The sequence below is a fragment of the Mustela erminea genome, chromosome 13, assembly GCF_009829155.1.
Source record: "Mustela erminea isolate mMusErm1 chromosome 13, mMusErm1.Pri, whole genome shotgun sequence".
In the NCBI taxonomy this organism is placed as follows: Eukaryota; Metazoa; Chordata; class Mammalia; order Carnivora; family Mustelidae; genus Mustela; species Mustela erminea.
Genome location: NC_045626.1, coordinates 74,308,459 through 74,333,960, shown reverse-complemented (window position 1 = coordinate 74,333,960; position 25,502 = coordinate 74,308,459). Strand labels below are relative to the sequence as shown.

Below are 25,502 nucleotides of genomic sequence, written 5' to 3'. Positions count from 1 at the left end.
AGCCGAAGGAAGATGCCTAACCGACTGAGCTACCCACGTGCCCGAGCTTCTCCCTTTTCTAAAAGGAATAAATCATGCACTGAATCTGAGCATCTCAACCTGAGACAAGGGAACAGACAGAAACACAGATTCTGCATTCTGGCAGACACAGGATCAAACCCTCCGGTATACCACTTCCGACCTTGAGCAAATGACATTATCTCTCTGAGCCTCTGTTTCCTCATCTGCAAAATGGGGATCCTAATGACACTTCCTTCAAAGTATCAAGGACAATGTTCAGGGGGATGGCATATTTAAAGATTCACCTGGGACACATGTTGGCACTTGACAGAGGTCCTATGGGGATGCCAAGGGTGATGTCGCTGACTATCAACATGCTCTCCCTGGCTCTCAGAAATTCGGGGTAAAAGCAGGGAGTCCAGGAAAGTAGAAAGCACCCAGGCCCACTTGTCAGGGGACCCGAGATCTGGTTCTAACCCTGTGGACTGGTTTCAAGACTTGACATCCCTCTTTGAGCCTCATTTTCCCTGAGGGTAAAGGGAGTAGGTCTGGCCTGATAATTTCAGAGGTCCCTCCCTCTGTTATGAGCACGCTATGAAGAAACACATACACACACACACACACACACACACACACACACACACACACGAGATATGTCTTTTCCACAATGTCAGCTTTATTCAGTCCTAAAGCCGGGTTCACATAATTACAAAGCAGGTTCAGGATTTCAAAGTCAATGACATTTCACCACATGACTGACTTGGCTTCTTACACAGCACGCAGAGCAGAACACTACACAAGTCACACAACCAATAAGATGACAGAGGGGGGAGGAAGTTAAGGAAGGAAAGAAAAAAAGAAAAAAGAAAAAATGTGAAGTCAGTCTGCGAGCACTGTTGAGAAGAGACCTGGGTTTAGTCCCGGTCAGCTCTCAGCACTTACTGCTTCTCCTTATTCTGTTCAAACTGGGAAGGATCTCAGTTCTGTTGGGAGATTGTCAAGCAGATTGTTGGGCGTTGTCTGCCTTTTTTTCAGTGGGCAGACAGAGAGGGGTTCATGGTTGAAGAGTCTGACAGTTTGCTGCCAACATCCTTTGCCATTGAAAGGGGTTTATCAGTCCTGGACTGCCGCACACCTGCTCTGCTCCTGCTTGCTATCAGCTCGGGTGTGTGGTCAGCTGGGGCTGGACCTGGCGATATCTCACAGCCGAGGTTCCCTTAGCAGCTGGCATCATTACTCCGCACAGGACCCTGCTTGACATGAGTGACTCCATCTTGTTTTCTACACCCTTCTACCTTCTAATTTCAATAGTGGCTTTGGGGGGTGTGTTCCTTGCTCCTGCTGCCCTTCCCCCAGGACCCAGGCCAGTCATATGAGTCCTTTACTGACCTGGTGAGGGTGGTGTGGAGACAGGACAAGTGGGGAAGACTGCCCCAGGGACAAAGGCTCTTGACATTCAGGAGAGGACTCAGGAATGGCCCAGGTACTTGCTCAAGCGAGATTGTGCTCATTTTCAGGAACCAGTCCTGGCACATGGCCCAGTTGGGGGCAAACTGCTGGCAAAAGTGTGGTCCTCCAGCTCCTGCCCCCACGTCCCCAACGACAAGTGTGCTTAGGTTAGTGTCCCACTGGCCAGAGTTTCACTCACTCCTTCATCCAGTATTTTTACTAAGCACCTGTTGTGGACCGATCAGTAGAGCAGAGACTTGGTGACACATCATAGGAACAAGGCAGCAAGGTCCCTGCTCTCATGAAGCTCACAGTCTTGTGTGCGTAGGTTACTAAGTTTAAAAAATCATTGCTTTCACACTGCAGTGAACGCTATGGGCAAAATGCAGTGTGTCCCAAGGCCAGGCATCCTGACCCCATTAGAGAGGATCAAGGAGGGCTTCCTAGAGAAAAGATAAAAGAATAAAGAGGAGTCAGAAGCCATGCAGAGCCTTCCGGGCAGAAGGAACAGCATGGTAGAAACTGGCCATGGGAGTCAAAGGAAAGGCTGGTGTAGTGGGTGAGTTTAGCCAAGAGCCAGACCCCCATTCTGGGTCCAGTGGCCTGCTCATGGTGTGGGCTTCACGCAGAGGGAAATGGGGAGCCCAGAAAGGCTCAAGCAGAGAAGGGAGTTGCTCTGACTCCCTCCACTGATCAACTTGAACTTGGGAACTTAGGAAATGGAAGCTGTCTGCCATCCAGGATTGGCCAGTGGGTGCCCATGTCTGGGAAAGTCTCAGAAAATGCAAGGCTGGCTTGATGACGCCCCATTTCAGTGGACTGGGACCACACTTGACAGCCCAGCAGAATGGAACTGGTGTGGGCTTTGGGATGGGGACCCTGGACAACACGAAGCCTCACTTTCCTCATCTGAAAAGTGGGGTTGCGATAACCATATGTTCCAGAGACACTGTGAGAAGGGAAGTCACAGGGAACCCAATGCTGAGTGGGTACCGGCTGAATCTCCCTTTCTCTGCGGCTTCTTCCTGCCTCCGCTCACTGAGGCCACCAATGCTCTCACTAGACACGCCAGCTCTGCTGCTTACCCAGTTTGGGCATGCCCTCCCCTCCTCTGGGCCTCGGCTCTCCCTGTGTAAAGTCGGGGTAAGCTCCACCAAGCTGGGTCACGTGACTCTCCAAAGAGGTCTTGGGGCTCCCAACCCCAGGGAGAACTGGGTGGAGGTGAAGCAGGGGGTGTGTGTGTGGGGAGATCCTCTGACATCAGTTCTCCAGATGCTGTTGTGGTTGAAGAATTATCCTCAGATCGCACATCACATTTTTCCCTTGGAAGGCATGCTGTTTGCACTCAGTGTGGGCGTGTCTTCTGAAATTCAGCCATGGCAAAGGCCACCAGCCTGAGTGATTCAAGCTCCACTCTAGGCCCCTGCTGCACCCCTGGGGGGCAGGGGAAACAGGCTTCCAGCAACATCTCCTATCTGTGGGCCATGGCAAACTACCAACCTGCCTGGGGAAAAGGGTATTTGAATATTTTGTTTTCTGGTGTCTTTTTTGGCCAGTCATATCTTGGGCACAGAAATACCAATTCCCCACTCACAGTGTGATAAGTGCCGTGGGAGTATTATTATTGTTATTATCTGTTCCCACAACCTGATTTTGTATATTAAATAACAGCTCAAACACACTGAGATGGTTGCCCAACCTTGTGAGTATGCTTTTTCTTTTTTTACGATTTTATTTATTTAGTTGAGAGAGAGAAAAAGAGAGTGTGCACAAGCTGGGGGTGTGGAGGGGCAGAGGGAGAGGGAGAAGCAGGATCCCTGCTGCGACAGCACAGGGCTCCATCCTAGGACCCTGGGATCATGACCTGAGCCAAAGGCAGATGCCTAACTGCCTGAGCTGCCCAGGCGCCCCCATTATGAGTGTACTTCATGCCACTGAATCGATCGCACACTTAAAAATGGTTGATTATACAAGTGTATTTTAATATCCTCTTTCCCATGCATATATGATGTATCACTGTTAGCAATGTTGCTCTAGAAAAGTCTGTCGATGGGAATGCTTCCTGGTAACTGAAAAATGACTTAAAGCAAGAAGTCTCTTTAGTTTACCTTCTAAAAAGGAATCTCACAGCATGTATATACCACATATTCCTTATCCACTAACAATTCTTTACTGTCTACTTAAATCTTTGTTAAGGGCAGACACCCGGGTGGCTCAGTCAGTTAAGCATCTGCTTTCAGCTTAGGTCATGATCCCAGAGTCCTAGGATCAAGTCCCAAGGGGCTCCTTGCTTGGTGAGGAGTCTGCTTCTCCCTCTACCCCTCCCCCCTGCTTGTGTGTGCTCTCTCTCTCTCTCTCAAATAAATAAATAAAATCTTAAGAAAAAAAAAACAAACTTTGTTAAGGGGGTAGGTATCAAGTTATATGTTTTTTGTTTGTTGTTGTTTTACCATAAAACAGTAATAAAAAGAAAAACTTAGAAGAAAAAAAAGGAAGCCCAAGCTATGGGGTTAGGTCCCACAGATGGGCTGATTCCGTTTCTGAGCTCACCATATCACCACCAAGAAGGAGATCCTTCTCTCTTCCTGCCCTGTGATGAACACAGCCAGCTGTGTCAGGGGCCTTCCTCCCGGTGGGAATATGGCTGCAGCAGCATCCTGGGTCTCCTCCAGAGAGGACAACTCCCAGGAACCTCCTCCCATACCCACCAGACCTCCCCTGAAGCGTCTTCGGGCAGAACTGGGCCGCACGCCCCCTCCCACACAAGGGCGTGGGTCCACTGCTGTTGGTTTAGACACATCAGGATTTCCTCCTGAACCATCCAGCAGAGGGTACTCCACCAACGAGGGTGCAGCTTGAGCGGGGAAACGGACAATGGCTAGGAATCGATCACAAACCCCGGTGCGCAAATAAGTAACAGTTTCCCAGCACCTACCTTTCCGAGAGGGGTAGCCGAACCCAGCACTTCCAGAGGCAGGCGCTACGCGGAAAATTGTCAGTTATCGGGGCCGTTGTAACACCAACAGTGATGATTTGTCAGGTCCTGACACTGGGCCAGGCTCTGGGCTAAGGCAGCTGTTAATAACAAACTCGTGCTATCATCCCCATTTCACAGATGGGAAAATCGAAGCTCAGAGATACAAAATGATTGAGAGCTTCATGGAGGCTCCTTCCTTCCTATTGGCTTGGTCTTGAAAAATAAAAGGAAGACCAAAAACAGTGCCATTCCATCAAAGGGATATATTCTAGCAGCTGGAAGCAGGCTGAACTACCAGAGGGCTCTGGATGGAAGGTTCTGGAACATGACTGCATTTTGCAGCAGCTTCCTCTGCACATAGGAGCAGGGTCTGAGGAGCTCACCTGATTTCCAGATGGAGCATCACTGGTCATGGGAGGTCCCCGCCAGGGATCTGAAAAGGGCGGACTTACCTGCACAGGTGTCTTTCAGGACGATGATGTCCACACTGGGAGAAATGAAGTAAGCATGTGCCGTGCTTGGGGCGCCTGGGTGGCTCAGTTGTTGGGAATCTGCCTTCAGCTGGGTCATGGTCCCAGTGTCCTAGGATCGAGTCCTGCATTGAGCTCCCTGCTCAGCTGGGAATCTGCTTCACCCTCTGACCCTCCCCTTCTGGTTATCTCTCTCGCTCTCTCATTCTCTCTCTCAAATAAATAAAATATTTTAAAAATGAAGCTATTCTAAAATAAAGTTTACTCAAAATATGGATGAGCTTCCAGTTACATATATCAGTCCCCTGAATGATCAGTACAACAAAGGGAACACAGTCAATAATATTGTAACAACTTCAGCAACAGATGGTGATCACACTCCCTTTTGTTATGTATGTGATTGTCCTGTCTGAAGGCTATATTGTACACCTGAAACTAACGTGATATTGTGTATCAACTCTACTTCAATTAAAACTATTTTTATTTTTTATTTTTTACTTTTAAAGATTTTATTTTTTACTTTTAAAGATTTTATTTATTTATTTGACAGAGAGAGATGGAGAGAGAGCACAAGCAGGTGGAGCAGCAGGCAAAGGGAGAGGGAGAAGCAGGCTCCCTGCAGAGCAGAGAGCCAGACATGGAGCTCGATCCCAAGACCCTGGGATCATGCTTGAGCCGCAGGCAGATGCTTAATCGACTGAGCCTCCCAGGCGCCCCTCAATTAAAACTTTTTTAATTGAAAAAGGGCACATGGGTGGTTCAGTCCGTTAGGCATCTGCCTTCAGCTGGTCATGATCTTAGGGTCCTAGGATCAAGCCCTTTGACCGGCTCCCTGCTCAGTGGGGAATCTTTCTCTGTTGCCCTCTGCCTCCCCACCAAAGTGCCCTCTCTCACTCTCAACTACAAACAAAATCTTTAAAAAGGTTTTTAATTAAAAAGATAAACTGCCCCATCCCTGACCAATTACATCAGAACCTCTGTCTCGGGGATCAAGCATAGGATTAAAAAAAAAATCTCTCGGGGCGCCTGGGTGGCTTAGTGGGTTAAGCCTCTGCCTTCTGCTCAGGTCATGATCTCAGGGTCCTGGGATCGAGGCCCGCATCAGGCTCTCTGCTCAGCAGGGAGCCTGCTTCCCTTCCTCTCTCTCTGCCTGCCTCTCTGCCTGTGATCTCTGTCTGTTGGATAAATAAATAAAATCTTAAAAAAAAAAAATCTCTCTAGGTGATTCAGACCTATAGTCCAGGTTGAGAGCCATTCACCACGGAAAGTACTTCATAAAGCCTTAAGCACGATGGAAAGGCAGGTTGTTAGGATTCACCAACCTTGTATTATTATTAGTATTTTAAATTATACAAGTATCAGTGACCAATTGTAAATTTAAAAACCTAGGGACAAATAAAAATTCAAATCACCCTGAATTGTGCCCCCTAGTGATTTAGTCATTGTAGTTAGTGAATGCTTTTTTATACTTTCTTTCCCCTAGATATCTACAGTTATGATTATTTCTGTTCTTATTATTAAGACACACAACTGGGGGCTCTCACAGGCAGCCCCATAACCCCAGGGTCTGCTGCAGCATCTGTCATTTTCAGGGAGGATAGTCACAGTGAGAAGAGAGAAGCCAGAGGAGTGGCTGATTTTGAAACCCCATGAAAACCCAGCTTCGACCAACGTGCCTTGGCAATGCCACCTACTAATTGAGGGCCTGGCACGGCCTCCAGTGCCACCACCCTTCAGCCAATGGGGAGCGGCTCCCATGTTGTCATGCCATGTCTCCAGCCCTCTTTTCTCCTCTTATGCTGGGACACCCAAAGACACAAGTCCAAAAATAGCCTTCCTCATGGCACTGGCCCGGGGCCCAGCACGAGCAGCATCCACCTGCCAAGCCTTCCCCTCTCTGCCTCCTGTGGGCCAGTCATCAACCTGTCACTAAATATTTAATACTGAACTCTTTAAATGGCCCAGCTGGTCCACATCTGCTGGCCTCTTTTAAGAGCTACACCTGCAAGTTGCAAGCTCCTGGAAAAGCAGTCTGAAGAGGGAACACAAGCACCTGGAGGTTGCATGTGAATTCCCGGTCGCACAATCCTTGCTTTGTGACCTCAAGGGAGTGGTTTGACTGCTTAAGGGTCTCAGGTCCCTTAGGTACAGGATGGAGGCGGGACTCCCACGGGCTGGAGGGAGGCTTAAGGGAGGGAATACATCCCAAAGCGTTTGGTGCATGGTATTCAAATAACATTAGCTCTGTTTTTCTTTTTGCTTTCTTTCTATGTTATGCTTCCCTTTTCCTTTTGGAAAGGAAGAAGGGACTCAAAAGCAGGGAATCTACTCATTCATTTGCAACAAATATTTATGGTGAGCCTCCCCTGTGCTGGAGGCGGGGAGGACAGCAAGGAAGGGGGTGATCCCTGCTGAGAGGGCCTGGGGGTCCTGGAATCAGACAGGGTGGGGCTTCTACCACCTTACTTGAGCAAGGACACCATTGTCTGAGGCTCATTTCAGACAACTTTAAAACAGGAATAAGGTGCTCCTGTCGCACACAGTGGAGTGTGCGACTCTTGATCTCTGGGTCATGAGTTCAAGCCCCGAGGTGGGTGTAGGAATTATACTTTAAAAAAATAAAATCTTTTGGGGTGCCTATGTGGCTTAGTTGGTTGAGTGTCCGACTCTTGATTTCAGCTCAGGTCATGACCTCGGGGTCCTGGGATGGAGCCCTGCGTTGGGCACTGCGCTCAGTGGGGAGTCTGCTTGAGGATTCCCTCCCTTTCCCTCTGCCCCTCCCCCTGCTCCTGCACACATGCAGTCTCTCTCAATCTCTTTCTAAAATAAATAAATCTTTAAAAATGTTTTAAAGAAATAAAATCTTTTAAAAAAGTAGTAACATGGGAACAACAGTAAAATATCTCACAGGGGTCCTGAGAAGAACAAAGGAAAAGATACTTGTAAACATGCTTAATGAGCTGCAGGAAGCTATGTAATCATGAGGGTAGAAGCTGATTAAGTGAGGGCCGGTGGGGATGGCTGCCCAGCAGAAGAGGCCCAGAGAACATGGCCCGAGGGCCACACCAGTCAAGCCCTAGGCCCTGAAAGTCGCACTAGTGGAGGCTTTTTGGTCCTTTAAGGTAATTATTATACAGATAAGAAAATCAAAGTCCTGGGGAGCAGAGGGGACTCACTCAAGAGGCACAAAATCAGGACCTAAGCCAGGTCTCCCCCTACTCGATTCAGATATTTCTTCCTCCCCACCACCCCAATTCACCTATTTCTGAAGTTCCTACCACACTCAGAGAGACCCACCAATAAACATTCATGTATTGGGCTCGTTTGCTGGGTTGGCTGACCCCCTGGGTATCTGCCTCCTTGGCCTGTTTGGTGGGCAGGGGCGATACAATATGGAAAAGAGGCCATGATCTTGGCCAAAGAGGTAGGGACTAACAGGAGGGTAACCCTGGGGAATCTCATGCATGGGGTAGGGCCGACCCCGAGTCAGCAAGAGTCAAGTAAAGGGAGATGGGAAGAAAGTACTTCCTGAGATGTACCAGGTAAACAGGGCCTGCGTGCTCTCCTTGGAAACCTTCATTTCATCTCACAAGGGCAATGCTAAAAAACTGCTCTGCTGATACTCTTGTTAAAGGGTACACTGAGGCACATTAAAATTTCCAAGCGTTTATTAGGGCATATATTTATTTATTTAAAGATTTTATTTGACAGGCAGAGAGTCAGGTGGAGAGAGAGGAGGAAGCAGGCTCCGCGCCGAGCACAAAGCCCAATGCGGGGCTCGATCCTAGGACCCTGGGATCATGACCCGAGCCGAAGTCAGAGGCTTTAACCCACTGAGCCACCCAGGTGCCCCATATTGATTTTTTTAAAAAGAGTTTATTTATTTATTTGACAGAAAGAAATCGCAAGTAGGCAGAGAGACAGGCAGAGAGAGAAGGGGATGCAGGCTCCCCGCTGAGCAGAGAGCCCGATGTGATTCGGGGCTCAATCCCAGGACCCTGAGATCATGACCTGAGCCAAAGGCAAAGGCTTTAACCCACTGAGGCGCCCTGGCATATATCGGTTTTAACTGAGTAGCACCAAACCAAAGGTGGGTAGGAGCTCTCCTCCAGCGGGCAGGACCTGGGGGAGAGGCTTTTTACAGAGAAGAGGCAGAGGCAAAGCAAGGAAATCGCTTACGCAGTTGCCTTATTTGGGAAAGGCCAGATTCTCGGATTCTCAGTTTTAAATTTTCTCAGATTTCTTGTGTGCAGCCTGGCTTGATTCTGGTTTAGGTTTTGTTTGCTTGCTAGGCTAGCAAGGAACCAGAGCTGCCTGGTTTAATGGTCTCTCTGTTCCATTTCCTTACTGCTCTCATTTCCAGAGAGAAGTGACCTCCCAGAGACCCCAGAATTGGCTTGGTGGAGGTTGGAATAGAGGCCAAAATGTTCAACAATTTGCTTTGCTGCACTCAGAAAAGAAACTAGACAAATGAATAAGAATGAAGGGAGGAATTAAAAGAATTAAAGAAAAATGGGCAAATGAAAGAGGCTGAATGAGTGAAGTTGTCTATTTTTTTAAGGTAAATTTATGTATTTAAAGAAAAAATTGGGGGCGCCTGTGTGGCTCAGTCGCTTAAGCAACTGCCTTCGGCTCAGGTCATGATCTCCGGGTCCTGGGATGGAGCCCCCATCCGGCTCCTTGCTCAGTGGAGAGCCTGCTGCTCCCTTATTGTCTCTCTCTCTCTCTCTGTCAACTAAATAAATGAAATCTTAAAAAAAAGAAAAAGAAAAAAATTTTAAACTAAGTTTTATGCCCAACATGGGGCTTCAACTCACGATCCTGACATTCAGGAGTTGCAGGCTCAATCAATGAGCCAGGCGGGCGCCCCTTTATTATCTTTTTCATACATAAAACAATACATGTAACACATGCGAGTCATAAAAAGCCAATAGAATGAACACCCTTGAACCCACCACCAAGGTAAAGACAATAACCAATAAATGTATCCACTTAGGCCAGCGGTTCCCTCAGCTGGTTGCACGCTGTGTGCACCTGGGGAGCTGAGACAACCCCTGACAAACTGATGGGACTGGTCTGGAGTTTGGTCTGGGCATCTGGATTTATTTATTTTGTCTTCTTTAAAGGCACCTGGACTTTTAAGACCTCCCCAAGTGATTCTCGCGTGCAGCCAGGCTTGAGAACCACTGACTTGTTCCCCTGACCTTCTCCCCACCTCCCCACCCTCCACCCCGGGCAACCCTCACCTTCAACCCCCAGGTAACCACCGTTCTGATTTTTGCGGAGTAGTGAGGATTCCCTTACCTTCATCTTTCCCTGTTTCCGGGACGAGCGACGTTTGGGATTGATCTCCCGCCTCCCACGAGAGGGCGCCAGAGAAAAAAAAAAACGCAGCCTCCTTTCTCTCCGCGCGTTCGGTATCGCGCTGGAGGCGGCTTGGCCCTTGCGGCACCCCGTCGTCCGTCCGTTGCCACGGGCAACGAGCGGGGAAACGGCGGGCGTTGGTGCAGCGCGGCCGGGCGGGACTTGCCGGCCTTGGTTGGGGCATGCAGGAGCTTAGCGGGGGCACTTTCCGGAAGTTCCAGGGCGCGGAGGAACGTGAGTCGGAGTACGGGCTTGGCCGGAGCCGGCGTGGGTGGGGGTCGGGACTCGGGGAGCCCCGCCGCAGTGGCCACGCGCTGGCGGGAACCTCGGCTGGCGTCCGGGGACCCGCAGTCCCTGCGCGCTCTGGGTCCGACGGCTTGCTCTGCAACCCCGTTTGTCGTCTGTGGACGTTGGGGCTGTGTGAAGGATGGGACCTAGCTGGGACCGGAGTCTCGTTTCTTGATTTTTGGTGCAAAACTTTTCCGCGGGCGGCTTACAGGGCAAGGAAAAATTTAGGTGCACCTTGCCACAGTTCCTAGACAGGTTGTGAACTGGCAGCCGCAGGCTAAACTTGGCCCATAGATGTGGATTATTTTCCCCCAGCTCTGAGCACCGAGTCTGAGGCTTGGCCTGGACCCAGACCTATCCGCCTATTCAACAGACCTTCCGTAAGCACCGTTGTAGCCAAGCACTGTGTAGACCCTGCCCATCTTGGCAGCTCTGGGCTTAGGGAAGGAGGTGCCTAGAGTGAGACTGCTCTCAGCTTTCAAGTCTCCGTTGTGTTCCCATTTTGCTCGGTTCGATTCCTCTCTGGGTCTGAGTTTCTCCATCTGTAAGTTGAGGGATGTGTCCTTCATGCCAATCCAGAACACTTCCAGCTGTGACCGCTGGTCTGGGACGCTCCCTGGGGGTTGCCAGAGCCAGGGCACATTGGTCCCCACAGGCAGCCTCTTGCTGTCTACAGAGCCCAGGCCTTGGTTTGACACTGTCATGAAATAGGATCCCGGTCCTTTCATTTCCTCTGCTTCCTAGCTCTGTGATCCTGGGCAAGCCACTTCACCATTTTGTTTTGTTTTTAAATTTTATTTATTTTTTTAAAGATTTAATTTATTTATTCGACACAGGGAAAGATCACAAGTAGGCAGAGAGGCAGGCAGAGAGAGAGAGAGGGAAGCAGGCTCCCCGCTGAGCAGAGAGCCCGACACAGGACTCAATCCCAGGACCCTGAGATCACCACCTGAGCCGAAGGCAGAGGCTTAACCCACTGAGCCACCCAGTCACCATTTTGAGCTTGAGTTTGCTCACCTGCCAAATAATGGAGTGATTTTAACAATAAAAAATAGTTTGGCACATATATGTGTTCCTGAAATCATTATCCCTGTTACTTTGTGAGGAGCGTTGAAGTCCCCAAGTGTTTGGACCAGCATTGCTAGGACGGGTTCCCTGCCTTCATCTGCAGCATCCTCGATGGTGTCTGGCTCACAGCTGGGTACAGTCCAGGCTTATTTAAAGTGATGATTTGCAAAGCATTTGATAAATGCTGCTGTCTGGGGGCCTGCACTAAGACTTTTTTGATACCATTGGTCTGGAGTAGGGTGATTCCGGGGGCAGCCAAGAGGTGAAGACCACTCATTAGGGGGCTGCAGCAGGCTCATTTTCCTACTGTTGCCATTCTCCTCAGATGGCACTCCCCACGTTGCCTTCTTACTGGTGCAGCCGGAGGCTTCTGGACCAGCAGATGGCCCGACAGCGACACCGAGAGCAGGAGGCCCGGCTTCGGCAACAGTGGGACCAGAACAGCCGCTACTTCAGGATGTCTGATATCTGTAGCTTCAAACAGGCTGAATGGAGCTCCAAGACCTCCTACCAGCGGAGGTAACTACAGTGACTTTAGGGGGACAGAGGCAGGAAGCCACTTGTTGGTCAGGGTGTGTGGCTTTAAGAACCCAGGGGGTGGGGGTGAGGGAGTGGCTTAACAGCACGTTTTCTGGAGGAATTTGCTGGATGGCATAGATTCCCTGCATGGTCATGTGTTTCCAGTTGAAAACTGAAAAGAAAGATCATCAGTGAAATAATATATTTGCATTGAAAAAGAGAAAACAATAAGAAATATATGTAGAATCTGGGAGTCTCCGGGTGACCCTTTATCCCCAGAGAGAACCACAGTTAACAGTCTGATGCAGATCCTCCCGTACTTTTCCCCAGCTGTGTGTGTGTATAAATTACACACACACACACACAAACACACCCATTGTTACAGAAATAAATGTAAAAAACATGGAAAGTAAAAGCGTAGGCTTTGGAGTTAGACAAACCTAGATGGAAATCCTGACTGTGTCACTTGCTGTGTAAATGAACCTTGTTTCCTCCTCTGTGATGTGGGGCTACAACAGAATCCACTTTTTAGGATATATGGTGAATAGGAAGCCATCCATGTATCTAGTACCTGGTACATGGTAATTGCTCAAGTGTTAGCTACTACTATGACTATGTGCATATGGGAGACCACTGTACACTTCCTTATTGCGAAACCAAGCTGCTGTTATGCATAGCGTTCTGTGACCTGCTGACACTTTCCTGGGTCACCACGTCACGTCCATCTTAGCCTCTTTGGCCACACAGCAGAGCAGAGCCTGCCGCGGGTGGCTGTCACATGACTGATGTAGGGAGGGCTCCTTCTACCCCCAGCATGTATGCCTATCAGAGAGAGAAGTTGAAGGAGGAGAAGAGGAAGCAGCTGGAATGCAGGCGGGACAGACTCAGGCAGCTGCTGCTGGAGGAGCAGGACCTGCTCGCCAGAGAGCTGGAGGCACTGCGGCTAAGCATGGACTTGCAGGAGGGAAGGATCCGGGAGCGGCATGGCAATCTGAAGTCCGCCCGAGAAGAGCAGAGGAAACTGGTAACGTCTTCTAGTCCCTTAGGAGCCTAGGAGAGTGGGAGTGTCCCTAGCCGGTCAGTGCAGCTTATGTGGGGGCTGCCCCTGGGCACTCTAGTCTGATGATCCTGCCGTTAATGGCAGAGCCTACGGGGCAAGGGGTTTGTGCTATGTTGTTCTTCACGTGTGTTTCTCATGAATCACTTCTATTCTCTTTGGCCCCTTAAATCATGACCTCTGAGTCCATTGCCTTTATTCCAGTCCCGTGGTCCTGCAGAGGCTTGGCAGTACTTGTGGGGAATGGTGAGCCCCAGTCTGTGTATTGAAGCCTGCTCTATCTTTTGCAACGGATCTGTCACATCTGGGACCCATCTGTAGCATCAGATCTTGGCATCCTTCCATCACCATGTGGCAGTCATTTGTCAGGCTTGTCTGGTTCTGTTCCGGTGTCTCCCAGAGCCAGGGGTGCACGGTGGGCAGGCGGTCTGAAGGGCAGGTGCGGTGACAGCAAGCCCTGGCGCTCAGCCCGAGCTGACTTCTGCTGGGGGTTATCCAAAATGCGAATGGATTTGAGAAGTGACATGAGGCTTTGTGTTTTCTTGACAGATTGCTGAACAACTTTTATATGAACACTGGAAAAAGAACCACCCCAGACTTCGAGAGGTGAAAACCTTTGATTTGCCTAAGTAGATGAAATCATGTTTCCCTTCTTATTTTTCAACTTGCATCTCTTTCTGGGGGTGAAACAGGAGAGAACAGCCACCTGAAAAATGCACCAGGCCGATCTGGTTCGTTTGGTCTTGAGCCAGCACTTACTGAACATTCGCTGCCTGGTTTAGCCCCTGGGCATGTGGAGATTAGGTGGGGTCCCCAGTCTTCAAGAGCTTGCTGCCCAGTGCAGGAGACAGTGGGCAGCTTGTTACAGTGTAGATTGCAGTGGGCTGGGCAGGCCCAGAAAGATGGGGGTCAGAGACACATCTCAGAGGAGTTGCTGGGGTGAAGTTTGGAAGGACATGGGCTTTTACCTGATGGTGTGGAGGTGAGGAAAGGACATTCCAGATTGAGGCAGCTGAGCGAGGATCAGGCCTGAGTGAGTCCACAGAGCAACAGTGGATGGGAGGTTGCACCATCAGAGAGGGAAGGGGGACTGCAGGAAATGAGGCTGGTGAGGCAGGTGGGCCCAGACCCTGGCCAGCCTTGTGTGGCCTTCTCCTGGAAGCATGGAGAGCACCTGGATGATCTTAAGCAGGGGTACAGCGGGACCCAGCTGCATTTTGGGGAACAGTAGCTTTGGTAGCACCGTGGAAGTCAGCAGGAAGGGGTGAAGCCAGGGAAGTGGTGGTGGAGGCCAGACTGGGGTGGCAGGAGAAAGGAGGACAATGGATGAGATCTGGGAGCAAGGGAGGGCTGGTCTGGCTTGAGCGGCACCCTTCCACGGAGACTGGGCTAGAGGAAGATGACCCGTGATGTTGTCAGTAATTTATTTCAACTTAAACTTTGTGTCTTTCTTTGGTGGGATGAGTTTATTTATTCCTAATTATATTTGGAAATTGCTAGTTACCAAGTAATGGAGTAATTTGGTGGTTTGGAGTTTTATACAGTAAGCACTAAGACTTCCCTGGGGTGCCTGGGTGGCTCGGTGGGTTAAAGCCTCTGCCTTCAGCTCGGGTCATGATCCCAGGGTCCTGGGATCGAGCCCCGAATCGGGCTCTGCTCATCAGGGAGCCTGCTTCCTCCTCTCTCTCTGCCTACTTGTGATCTCTGTCTGTCAAATAAATAAATAAAATCTTAAAAAAAAAAAAAAGACTTTCCTTGGCCATTTGAGGGTTTAGGTTGGTGCTCCAAAATATTTTACTCAGAAATGTTTATTTAGGGGCTCCTGGGTGGTTCAGTGAATTAAAGCCTCTGCCTTCAGCTTGGGTCATAATCCCAGGGTTTTGGGATTAAGCCCCGCGTTCGGCTCTCTGCTCAGTAGGGAGCCTGTTTCCCCCTCTCTCTCTGCCTGCCTCTCTGCCTACTTGTGATCTCTGTCTGTCAAATAAATAAATAAAATCTTTAAAAAAAAAATGGGGCACTTGGGTGGCTCAGTGGGTTGAACCTCTGTCTTTGGCTCAGGTCATGGTCTTAGGGTCCTGGGATTGAGCCCCACGTCGGGCTCTCTGCTTGGTGGGGAGCCTGCTTCCCCCACCACCCCGCCTGCTGCTCTACTTGTGATCTCTCTCTCCCTGTCAAACAAATAAATAAAATCTTTATTTAAAAAATGTTTATTTAGAACACTCAAATTAGGGAACCCTGGGTGGCTTAATCAGTTAAACATCTGCCTTCAGCTCAGGTCATGATCCCAGGGTCCTGGGATCAAGTCCCACATCAGGCTCCTTGCTCTGCAAGAGGCCTGCTTCTACCTCTGCCTGCTTCTCCCTTTGCTTGCGCTCTGGTTCTTTCTCTCTGATGGTTTCCCCAATAAAAGCTTTTAGGTAGTGCTGTAATTCATTTTCTGAGCCAAAAGATTCTTTAAACCCAATCTCTTCTCTCTCTCTTTTTTTCTTTTGGAAGTAGGCTTCACGCCCAGTGTAGAGCTCAACATGGGGCTTGAACGCAGGACTCTGAGATCAGGGCCTGAAATGAGATGGAGAGTCGGACACTTAACCGACTGAGCCACCCAGGCGCTACCCCCTCATCCCGAAATCTCTTCTTGACTACCCCAGATATGTCGCATCTGTTGCTACGGGAGTAGGTGTTTATCCAGCTCTGCAGAGGGAGTTCTGAGGAGCCAGGCAGAAGGCTGAGTCTGTCCTTCAGTCAGCTCCTGCTGCCCTGAGGCCTTCCATACTTTGGAGCAGCCAGAGGTGGTCTTTCAGATCCTGTTTCCATTTCAGTGTCCACTGCCCGGCTCCTGCTCAACCCCCAGGGTGCTGGGAGAAAAGTTTGTGCTCCTTTGTTACAACTCTTACAGTTTGCTTAGAACTGCCTAGTCCTTTAAGTAAGTAAACACCCAACTGGCTGGCATTCGGACTGTCCATGTTGGGGTCCCCTTGTGCTCCCCTGTAAGGTACCTGGCCCTCCCTGCATCCTCGAGTGGGGAACTTAGGGCCACTGCCTGTGCACCCTGCAGCATATGTCTGTAACGTGAGCCAGTGAGGAAGTTCATCTTCTCTGCCTTCTCACCCTCAGATTGAATCAGCCCTGCACAAGGAGCATGTGATAAACTCTTGGAAAATGCAGGAAGAAGAAAAAAAACAGGTGTGGTAAATGGCTTGGGAAATAGTCCTTCGTGCTGTGGTGGGCATGCTGTCTCCAGGGCCTTGAAGTTTTCTTGTTTTCGATGTTAATGACTCTGATCCAGGAATAGACTTGATCAAAGTTGATGTAACATGCTAACACCGAACGGCGGTTGCTCTGACACATACGACAATCCGTTGTGCTCATTCCCAGGGGCAGAGTCACACAGGGGACCAGGGTGGGCCACTGGCAGGTGGAATGCACATCTTAAAGGTCACTGTTGTTGCTGGCTGTCTCTTTTGATGTAATTTGCATCGTAAACTCTCATCCTTGGCTTACGGCAGCCCCTCTGGGAACAAAAGTCCACACCTCTGTGAACCCACAGCTGTGTCTCTGGGTTAATTTTGGAGAGTATTTTGCTGGCTTTTGGAAGGGGAAGGAACCCTAACATTCTTGAGCCCCTCCTCTGTGCCAGGCCCTGTGCTGAGTCTTTCCTCAGTGTCGTCTCTGAGGGAAGCATCACACCCATGCTTCTCACCATGAGAACAGCCCAGGAAGGTGCTTCCTCACCTAGGGTCACGCAGCTGATAAGTGGCATGATGACTTACTCTGGCGCAGACACATCCAAATGAGGAACAGCGGTGGGGACCTGGGTCTTTGCTGGCCGCGTTACAGATACTGACCTGGGTTCCTTTGGGTCCACGTAGCAAGAAGCCACCAAAGAGGAAGAGAACAAACGGTATGAAAATGAGTATGAACGGGTCCGAAGGGAAGCGCTGGAGCAGATGAAAGTAGAAGAGGAAAGGAGACAGTTGGAGGGCACACTCCAGGCGGAGGCGCTGCTCGAGCAGATGGAGGAGCTGAAGCTGAAGGAGAAGGAGGTGAGGGCATGGTCCTGGCTCCTCTCTAGCAGCTGCCTGTCGTTAGAAAATGGCATTTTAGAAAGCTGTGCTGAGAAGGTCCTATGCGGGGGGAAGGGATGAATCTAAGAAATATAACAATGCTGGGTTCTCCCTTTTCATGTATTCCCAGCTGTGGTTTTTCCATCCTCCTAGGTTGTATGCCCAGATTCTAGAATGTTCATGATGTGGAGAGAGTACTTCTCTTAGGTGTGTTTCCAGAGTGGCTGTGTGAGGACCTTCTTAGAACTTGGATTTTCCAGGGCACTAAGTAGACTTGAATTAGTCTGATGTTCTAGCACACAGCTACACCTCTCCTCAGCTAGCAGGTTGGGGATCTCAAGGCATAAACTGTGAGGGTCTTTGGTTCAGGAGTTCAGGAGGCTCTTTGAGCATGCAGTTGCTCTGAGCTAGATTACTGGGCTGCGTCTTCCCATTCAGACGAGGGGAAGCCTGTCCTTCCTCAGGCCCAAGTGATTCAGGAAACAGGTCCTTAATGCCCATGATCTGCTTGATGCCAAGCACTGCACTGGGCTCCAGAAACAGCTGTGAGCAGGGCCAACAGCCCTGGCCTGCAAAGCTTCTGGCCCTCACGGCAGGAGCTGTGTTGGGTGGGGGAGACAGGTTAAGTTACAGTAAGGCGTGGACGAATGCAGGGTCCTGTGGCAGCATGGAGCATGGATCTCATTCTTGTCCACAGGCCCGGGAAAGGCTCTTGCAGGAAATGAGTGAGCTGGGCCCAGGGCTCAGAGCCCAGAGGTGAGAGGGGTTTCTGATTGCCCCCCGCCAGGCCAGCCCTGTTGCCTTGCATTTGGTGAAAATACAGATGAAGAATGAAGGGAGCTCTGATTCTGATGACCTTAACTGGACTTAACTGTCATTGTCACCACAGGCCACCAAACTGAAGAAGGAGCAAGAGAATCTGCTAAAGCAGCGGTGGGAGCTGGAGAGGCTGGAGGAAGAGAGGAAGCAGGTGGCAGCCTTCCGGCAGAAGGCAGAGCTGGGGTGTGTGTGAGCAAGGCCCCCAGTGGCTGCCCTGGCCAGGGGGGCGAGCCTCTCACTCTCCCAGACGTGCATGGGTATCCCAAACCAGAGAGGACACAGTCTGTAGTAAGCAGCTGTCTGATCTCCAGTAATTGTTTATGAGACACTGAAGGCAGCCCCTGTTTTGTTCATTTCTAGACGCTTTCTGAGACATCAGTATAATGAGCAGCTCAATCGGCGTACGCAGCAGATCCAAGAGGAACTGGTGAGTCTGGGTTAGCCTGGCATTTCTTCACCCTCTTTGGAAGATGCTTTCTGTTGCTCAGTAGCTGGGTGTGCTCTCATAATAAGACCCCGGGGGAGATTCCGCCTTGCTCAGCCCTACAGTCCCCGCCCCTCCCCAGAGGGGTCTGCCGTGGTCTCCTCCCAGATACATTGACAGGATGCCCGGAGAGATGAGCAGTGGGGTTCTTTAAAAATTGAAGTGGCATTCCTCAGCATATTTACCTAATGGCAAACCTCATACTGGGAGTGAGCTTGTTCTTTTGTACTAGCTGTCCGTGGGCTCGCTAGTGATGCAGACGGGGAGAGTGAATGAGCAAGCCTGCTTGCCTCCAACCTGGTCTGCAGCAGTCAGTTGGGCCAGGGGTGGCAGTGGTGCTGTGCTCGGGCCGGCACGCCGCTTTTATCCAGCGCATGTTTCCCGTTGCGGAACCTCCAGATCCCCCTCGCTCTGCACAGCACTCCACTGTAGCAGTGTGCATCACAGCCCGTTCCATCGCAGTCGCTTGTGGTTCTTTCTTCTTACAGCATGGCTGCAGTGAGCATTTTGTGCACATGGTCTCTGTGCCTTTGGGTCTCCAGTCTGTTCTCAGAAGTGAGACTGTTGCCCAACAGTGTTCTGGAAAGCTGTGCTGCCAGGCCTGTCCAAGGGCAGGGACATGTGTGTGGTGGCAGAGGGGTCTCCCTTGGAAAGGGAAAGCTCCTGGGTCTCTCCTGTGTTGTTTAAAACCGTCCCTAAGTGATTTTACTGACTCTTCCATCTCTCTCTCCGGAACCCTTAGAAGCCTCAGGAATGTCTGCTCTCTGTGCTGAGTGCAGGAAGGAGGGGCTGTGGGAGTGGGAGGCTGGGGCCACAGAAGAGCTCCCATTGCCCCCGCTCTGCTTCCTCGTCCACCCTCCAGGAGGCGGACAAGCACATCCTGCAGGCGCTCCTCGAGAAGGAGGATGAGAACCAGCGCATGCACTTGGCCAAGAAGGAGCAGGCCCTGGCTGACGCAGCGTGGATGAAACAGGTCATCGAGGAGCAGCTGCAGCTGGAGAGGGAGCGGGAGGCAGAGCTGCAGCTGCTGTTGAGGTGAGAGGTGGCACTGACACTCTTAGCCTCTACTCTGGTCCTCACAGCCGCACAGGGACCACGGGGGTCTCCCTTGTGACCAAAATCTCTGCCCTTGCTCAGCTGTCCATAGTGAGGAGCACATGTTTGCTAACAGACCTGGCTTCTGGGGGTGTTTCCCTGAAGAAATCATTAGGGTTTAGAGTAAGGGTCTGTTCATTTAAAATTTTAGAAATTTGATGGGAAATTATTATAAACTGTGGAGATGCTAATACTACAGATGGTTCTGGACCCTAAAAATTCATCTAGGAGATTGAAATAATCAACTGAAAAGTCACGTTTACTAAGCACTGATTGTGGGTCAGACACTGCAGAGCGCTTTCCAGTCCTCATCTTACTGAATCCTGACATCCCCAGGACTCAAGGAGGGTGACTCGCATCCCCCACTGCTTATCTCTCATGTGAGCCAGCAGTGATCTCAGGAGCAAGGTGACAGAGCTCAGGCACAGCAGGACTCCTCTCTCTCTCTCTGCCAGGGTCCTGACTGCTGCAGTCACCTGGGTGCTGGTCATCACAGTTGTGTTTTTTAAGGAGGCAGGAGCGTGACAGGCAGCCCACAGCACTTACTGGAGGGACAGTATCCGGGAGCTTGTTCGTGATTGTCACATGTGGAGAGTTGTGTGCAGAAGTTGGTGTGAAGGTTGGCCCCACAGGAGATGTGTGTGCGGAGCCCTGTGGGTTCTTTTGTGGTCTTCTGCCATCGATGGTGGCAAGGAGCCTGCTATCATCTGCTCTGTGTTCCCAGGGAGGAAGCCAAGGAGATGTGGGAGAAGAGAGAGGCGGAGTGGGCCCGGGAGAGGAGTGCCCGAGACAGACTGATGAGCGAGGTAATCACGGCTGCAAGCACATACCCTGCCAAATGTTCTGGAACGCAGGTTTCTCTGGTTATCTTAAAGAGACTTGTATTGTCATTATGAGAGTAGTATCAACTTAGTAGAAAACAATTCGTGAGTACAGGAAGTAAATACCAAGTCACTCAGACCCCCGGCACCTACAGTCACCATTACTTGGTTTCCTTCGACTACTTGGGTTTCTGTGCATGACCTGTGTCTCTGTGTTTTCCCTCATACCACGCTGTTTGATTTCAAGCATTCTAACATACTGTCACGTCTTGGAGCTGTTTTGACAACTGCATATTATATCACATGCGTGTGTTGTAGTTTGTGTTCTATTCCTTTCTTGGGGGTACTCTTTTTTTTTTTTTCCCCTTCCCCTAATTGTGAGGCATTACAAGAATCATTGCAGTGAACATCTTGGTGCATAAGGCTTTCCGTTTTCCATATTTAGGGTATTTTTTTCTTGGCGTGTGTAACCAGAAGTGGATTCTTAGAGGAACATAGCTGTTTTCTTTGTCGGAGTTAAGGAATGCACATGAGCAATACCCCCATTAGAAGGAAATCTTTTAGGGGCTCCTGGCTGGCTCAGTTGGTGGACTCTGCACCTCTTAATCCTGGGCTCATGAGTTCAAGCCCCACATTGCGGGTAGAGATTCCGTAATTTAAAAAAAAAAAAAAACAACACACAATTAAAAAAAGGAAATGTTTTAGAGAAAAGCCTTCGTTATCCATGTATTGAAAGTTAAAGTGGGGACGCCTGGGTGGCTCAGTTGGTTGAGTGGCTGCCTTTGGCTCAGGTTACGATCCCAGCATCCTGGGATCGAGTCCCACATCAGGCTCCTTGCTCGTCAGGGAGCCTGCTTCTCCCTCTGCCTCTGCCTGCCATTCTGTCTGCCTGTGCTCTCACTTTCTCTCTCTGACAAATAAATAAATTATCTTTAAAAAAAAAAAAAAAAAGGATGTTAAAGTGGTTTAAAATGGAAATTAATTTTCTGCTTGTCATTTTGGAATCCATGAGGAGTCGGGTTCCCAGTGGTGCTCTCTCACTTTGGGACTACCCATACTCTGCAGTACCTTTTGTTTTCTTATTAAAAATGTTCCTCCTCGTTGTGGCCACTTATGTGTCTCCGCCAGGGAGCAAAATTGTTGGGTGTGGGAGGTGGCTTCCCACTGTTCCTGGTTCTCCAGGCCTGACTATGCTCTGGATGTTACCCTGTGGTGAGGCCAGGTCTCAAACCCAGAAGGTTTCTGGCACTCTAAGCAGTACATTTAAATCCAAAAGGTTGAGGGGGCGACCCAGACTCTATCTCTGGTCATCTGCGTGGCTTGTTGTTTCTTTTTCTAGAACTGATGGATAGTGAGACTCACAACCTTGTTGCTATGTTTTTCTATCCTGGGTAGGGACCTCCATCCCCTCTAACCTTGTTGGTGCCCAGCTGTCTCTCCCTGCCACAGAGTCTGTGTGCATTTTGTGTGTGGTGGGGACAGGTGGGAGGCAGGGCTGACACTGTGTGGGCCACTCCTATGATCTGGACTTGGTTTCACCTGGCATATTCAGCCCTGAGACTGAGGACAAGGCTGGGGCTAGCAGAACAGGTACCTGTTAGCATCACACTAAAATCTGCTCTTTGCCTTCCTGCTGCGGGTAGGTTTTGACAGGAAGACAACAACAAATACAAGAAAAGCTTGAACAAAACCGACGAGCACAGGAGGAGTCCCTGAGACACAGGGAGCAACTTATTAAAAATCTTGAAGAAGCAAGAGAGTCAGCTCGCCGTGAGAAAGAAGAGAGTGAAGAACTGAAATTGGCCAGGAAACAGGAGCTGGAGGCCCAGGTGGGCTCAGCTGGGGGTGAGGTGATGGAGGGAGGCAGCCTCAGCCAGGAGGATGTGAGCTACAGGCAGCAGACCTCGCTGTGGCCCCTCCCTGCTGTGGCACGGGATGCCAAGACCCTTGACTTTCTTCCGTGGCCTGGCAGTAGGACCTTGTCCGAGAAGCCCACACTAATCGGCTCAGTGCATCTCTTTTCCTTTCTAGCTGAAACCCCAACCCTCCTGATTAGTTCCAGCTTTACTCTAGGTCCTCTGTCTGTGTGGGAGCAAGATTGTCATGCCTGGCCAGCCTCTTTCTTTCCTGTCTGCATCTGCCAGGCTTCGGCTGACTGGGGCACAGTTTATTCAGTTTGGGACCTGATAGGAGCACAGAATGATCTAAGTACATGGGCACACCCAGAGCTTTTGTCTTTCCAGTCTCATAATTGCCCTTCCTTCTTGCGGCACTCACCGGCACTGTTCCTTAGCTGGGATTGTCCAGCCGGCACAGATCCACGGGCTTCCCCTCATGATCCAAGGCAGGGCTCCACCCCAGGAGCTTGTCCTGGGTGACTGTGCTCTCGGTGGCCAGGTTGCACAGCGGCAGCTGCAGGCATGGGAAGAGGACCAGCAGCAGGAGGAGGAAGAAGAGGAGGCGAGGCGGGCAGAGCAGCTCAGCGACACCCTGCTACAACAGGAAGCGAAGATGATGGCCGAGCGGGGCTACCGGCCCAAGGTAGGAGTCTGCAGGGGATGGGCCACGCTGCTGAGCCACCACTCGGCCTGGCCTCTGCCATTCCAGGCCTGTTTGTAGCCCTGTGTTCGGCTCCATTTCCCAACCAGCACCGGTTCTTCCTCGTTCCTCCTCAGTTTCTCCCTTTCTTGGCCAGTAGGGGACCTTAACATGTGGTTCTTCCAGTTCTTATTTGGGCTTGAGATGGTCTTGCTCGGGTCCTGAGTGCTGAGCTGCGGGCCATGTGGCCCCCTCTGGGGCTGGGAGCCATCTGAGAGCCCCGGCGCAGTGGTGCCAGGTCCTGGCTGTGCACATGGCGGAGCCCAGGTTTCCCTTCCTCTCAGCACCTCTCCCTGCCCCCTCCCCACTCTGTGATCCTCTCCTCTCCTTCCTTCTTTCCCTGTCTCTCAAAGTACTTGAGTCACCCCTATGCAGGACACCACAGGGCGCACAGAGAAGCAGAGGCTGGCATGCTTTGCCCAGGGAGTTGACAGCTAGAGCACCGGGAACCAAGGGACAGCCCAGCAAGAGTGTCACCCCACTGCTGCTGTACCATGGCCGTTCTGGTCCCCCTGGCACTCTGAAGTGCTGTGGGACCGAGACTGGCTCCTTCATGGTCAGATAACTCTCAGAAGCCATCGAGGCAGGTAGAGCAGGTGCTACACTGGCAGCAGTTTTGTCCTACACCTACACTGTTTTGTCCTGACTGGCTTGGGCTCTCGAGGTGCAGGGAACAACATGTTCTCAACTCACTTGACTATGGATCAGTGAGTGCCCCGGGACTAGGCTTCACAGAGTGCCTGTGGACGTGTTATTAAGAAAGGAATAGGGGCGCCTGGGTGGCTCTGTCAGCTAAGCAGCTGCCTTCGGCTCAGGTCATGATCCTGGGGTCCTGGGATCAAGTCCCACATTGGGCTTCCTGCTCAGTGGGGAGTCTGCTTCTCCCTCTCCCTCTGCGCCCCTGCTCCTGTTCTCTTTCTCTCTCTCTCTATCTCAAATAAATGAATAATATCTTTAAAAAAAAATAAAATGCCTTAGTTATGGCTTAGGGTCAAAGTTTTGTCACTTGTAAATGAAAAAGCCATTTATTTATACTGCGCTTTTAGTTCTTATTTAAGTTGGGCTTCATTCCCAGTGTTCCTGAGATTGCCGATCTTCTCAGACTTGTGTTTTCTTTGTTTCCTCAGCCCTGTGGACATCCCAGAATTGCTTGGAACTGACTCCATTGGTACCATAAGCCCAGAGAGAAGGGATGCTGAGGCCTTCAATAGCAGGCACCAGACAGTTGTACCGCATTCCGGTCGAATGTTCGGTTCACTGCGAAATGGTTCAGTGAGCCTCTTCGGGTCCACAGTTAAACAGAGCAAGGGCCTCACCAGATGAAGGTGTTGTGAGTAGGCAGCACCCAGCAGGAAGCCCCCTCCTGCCTTTCATATCCAAGGATGGGGCTCCTGTAGTCACACGCTGACAGTGCTGTCACACAGTCCCCTCCTAGACTGCACCTGCGCTAGGAGCTGTGGGGTATGTCCTATTGCAGGGTATATGGTTTCCTGTTGCCTCACGCTAATTGTCAACCTCCAGTGAAGAGTCTCTCTGGGAGAAGTTTCTCAGTTTTTAAACTTGCTATTTTAATTTCATTATTCTGTTGAGAACAGACTCGTAAGTCTTGATGCAGTTTATTTCAGGGTTTATTAATTTAGTGGTCCCCCAAGGATCATGTCTTGTTTTCTGGAAGAAAAAAGCTATGAAACTCTGAGACAGTCTGATGTGCTCCACAGATGCTTTCTGGAAAGGTGGCAAGAAGTGGGCCTTTCCTCCTTCAGGAAACGTTTGGTAGAATTCCCATAGAGAGCCCTGTGTGGGGTGATCCCAGCGTGGATGTTACTGAGCCCCAGAAGGGAGCCTCAAAAGGCCACTTGGGTGGCTAACCTTTTGGCTGACACTTTGGACCTCTCGTGTCTTGGGAAGGTCTTGGCAGCATGCAGCCTTCTGGGATGTGTGTGCCCAGAGGAAGGAGCCCTTAGCCTGAAAGAAGTAGATCACACTCAACCAGATAGGCCAGAACTTCCTCTTCCCACTGTTCTATCAATGTGACAGAGTTCTAGATTGATCTCTGCAAGGAGTACAAGATCCCTGCAGCAATAATCAAATTTTTATGACTTGTATTTTTTTTTTCAGATTCTTCCTCTGCGATTTCAGTTTTATTATATTGTATTTAAGATTGCACGTCTCAGTAAATTACAGCTAATTATAGGGCTACATGCCAGGTTATTAAAAACCAGAGTTTATTAGAAAAACTCCTGTGTGTAAGGGCTGCATTGCCTTCTACATCCATTGTGCTATAAAACAAATGATATATTTTTCATTTTCTTGTCTTGAATTTCTTTGGCTATGATCTCCTGAGCACCACTTTCATTATGCTTGCTCGTATTCGCTTCCCCCGTTCAGATGTTCATTTATTGTGAAATAAAGTTCTGGTGTGACAGCAA

The 25,502-nt window shown here is 50.2% G+C and overlaps 1 protein-coding gene and 1 long non-coding RNA gene across 3 annotated transcripts; one reads left to right on the top strand and one right to left on the bottom strand.

The window, feature by feature from the left end:
* Positions 1 to 660: 660 nt before the first annotated feature.
* On the bottom strand, positions 661 to 10,285 carry LOC116571956. The gene is made up of 3 exons (XR_004278064.1): positions 10,201 to 10,285; positions 4,385 to 5,008; positions 661 to 1,892 (listed from the first exon to the last, which is right to left on the bottom strand). It is a non-coding gene; the product is annotated as an uncharacterized LOC116571956 (long non-coding RNA).
* A 57-nt stretch (positions 10,286 to 10,342) lies between these two features.
* Positions 10,343 to 25,502, top strand: TCHP (trichoplein keratin filament binding). 2 transcript variants are annotated; one of them, XM_032310631.1, is made up of 13 exons: positions 10,343 to 10,494; positions 11,977 to 12,135; positions 12,949 to 13,159; positions 13,742 to 13,798; positions 16,307 to 16,375; positions 17,062 to 17,235; positions 18,146 to 18,258; positions 18,436 to 18,502; positions 19,422 to 19,594; positions 20,379 to 20,460; positions 22,119 to 22,304; positions 22,873 to 23,016; positions 24,201 to 25,502. In XM_032310631.1, the coding sequence occupies exons 2-13, from the start codon at positions 11,999 to 12,001 to the stop codon at positions 24,231 to 24,233; spliced, it is 1,446 nt and encodes a 481-aa protein (XP_032166522.1). In that variant the 5' UTR covers positions 10,343 to 10,494; positions 11,977 to 11,998; the 3' UTR covers positions 24,234 to 25,502. The 2 variants fall into 2 exon arrangements, with proteins under 2 accessions (XP_032166522.1, XP_032166521.1); XM_032310630.1 differs by having other exon boundaries at positions 10,344 to 10,494; positions 11,942 to 12,135.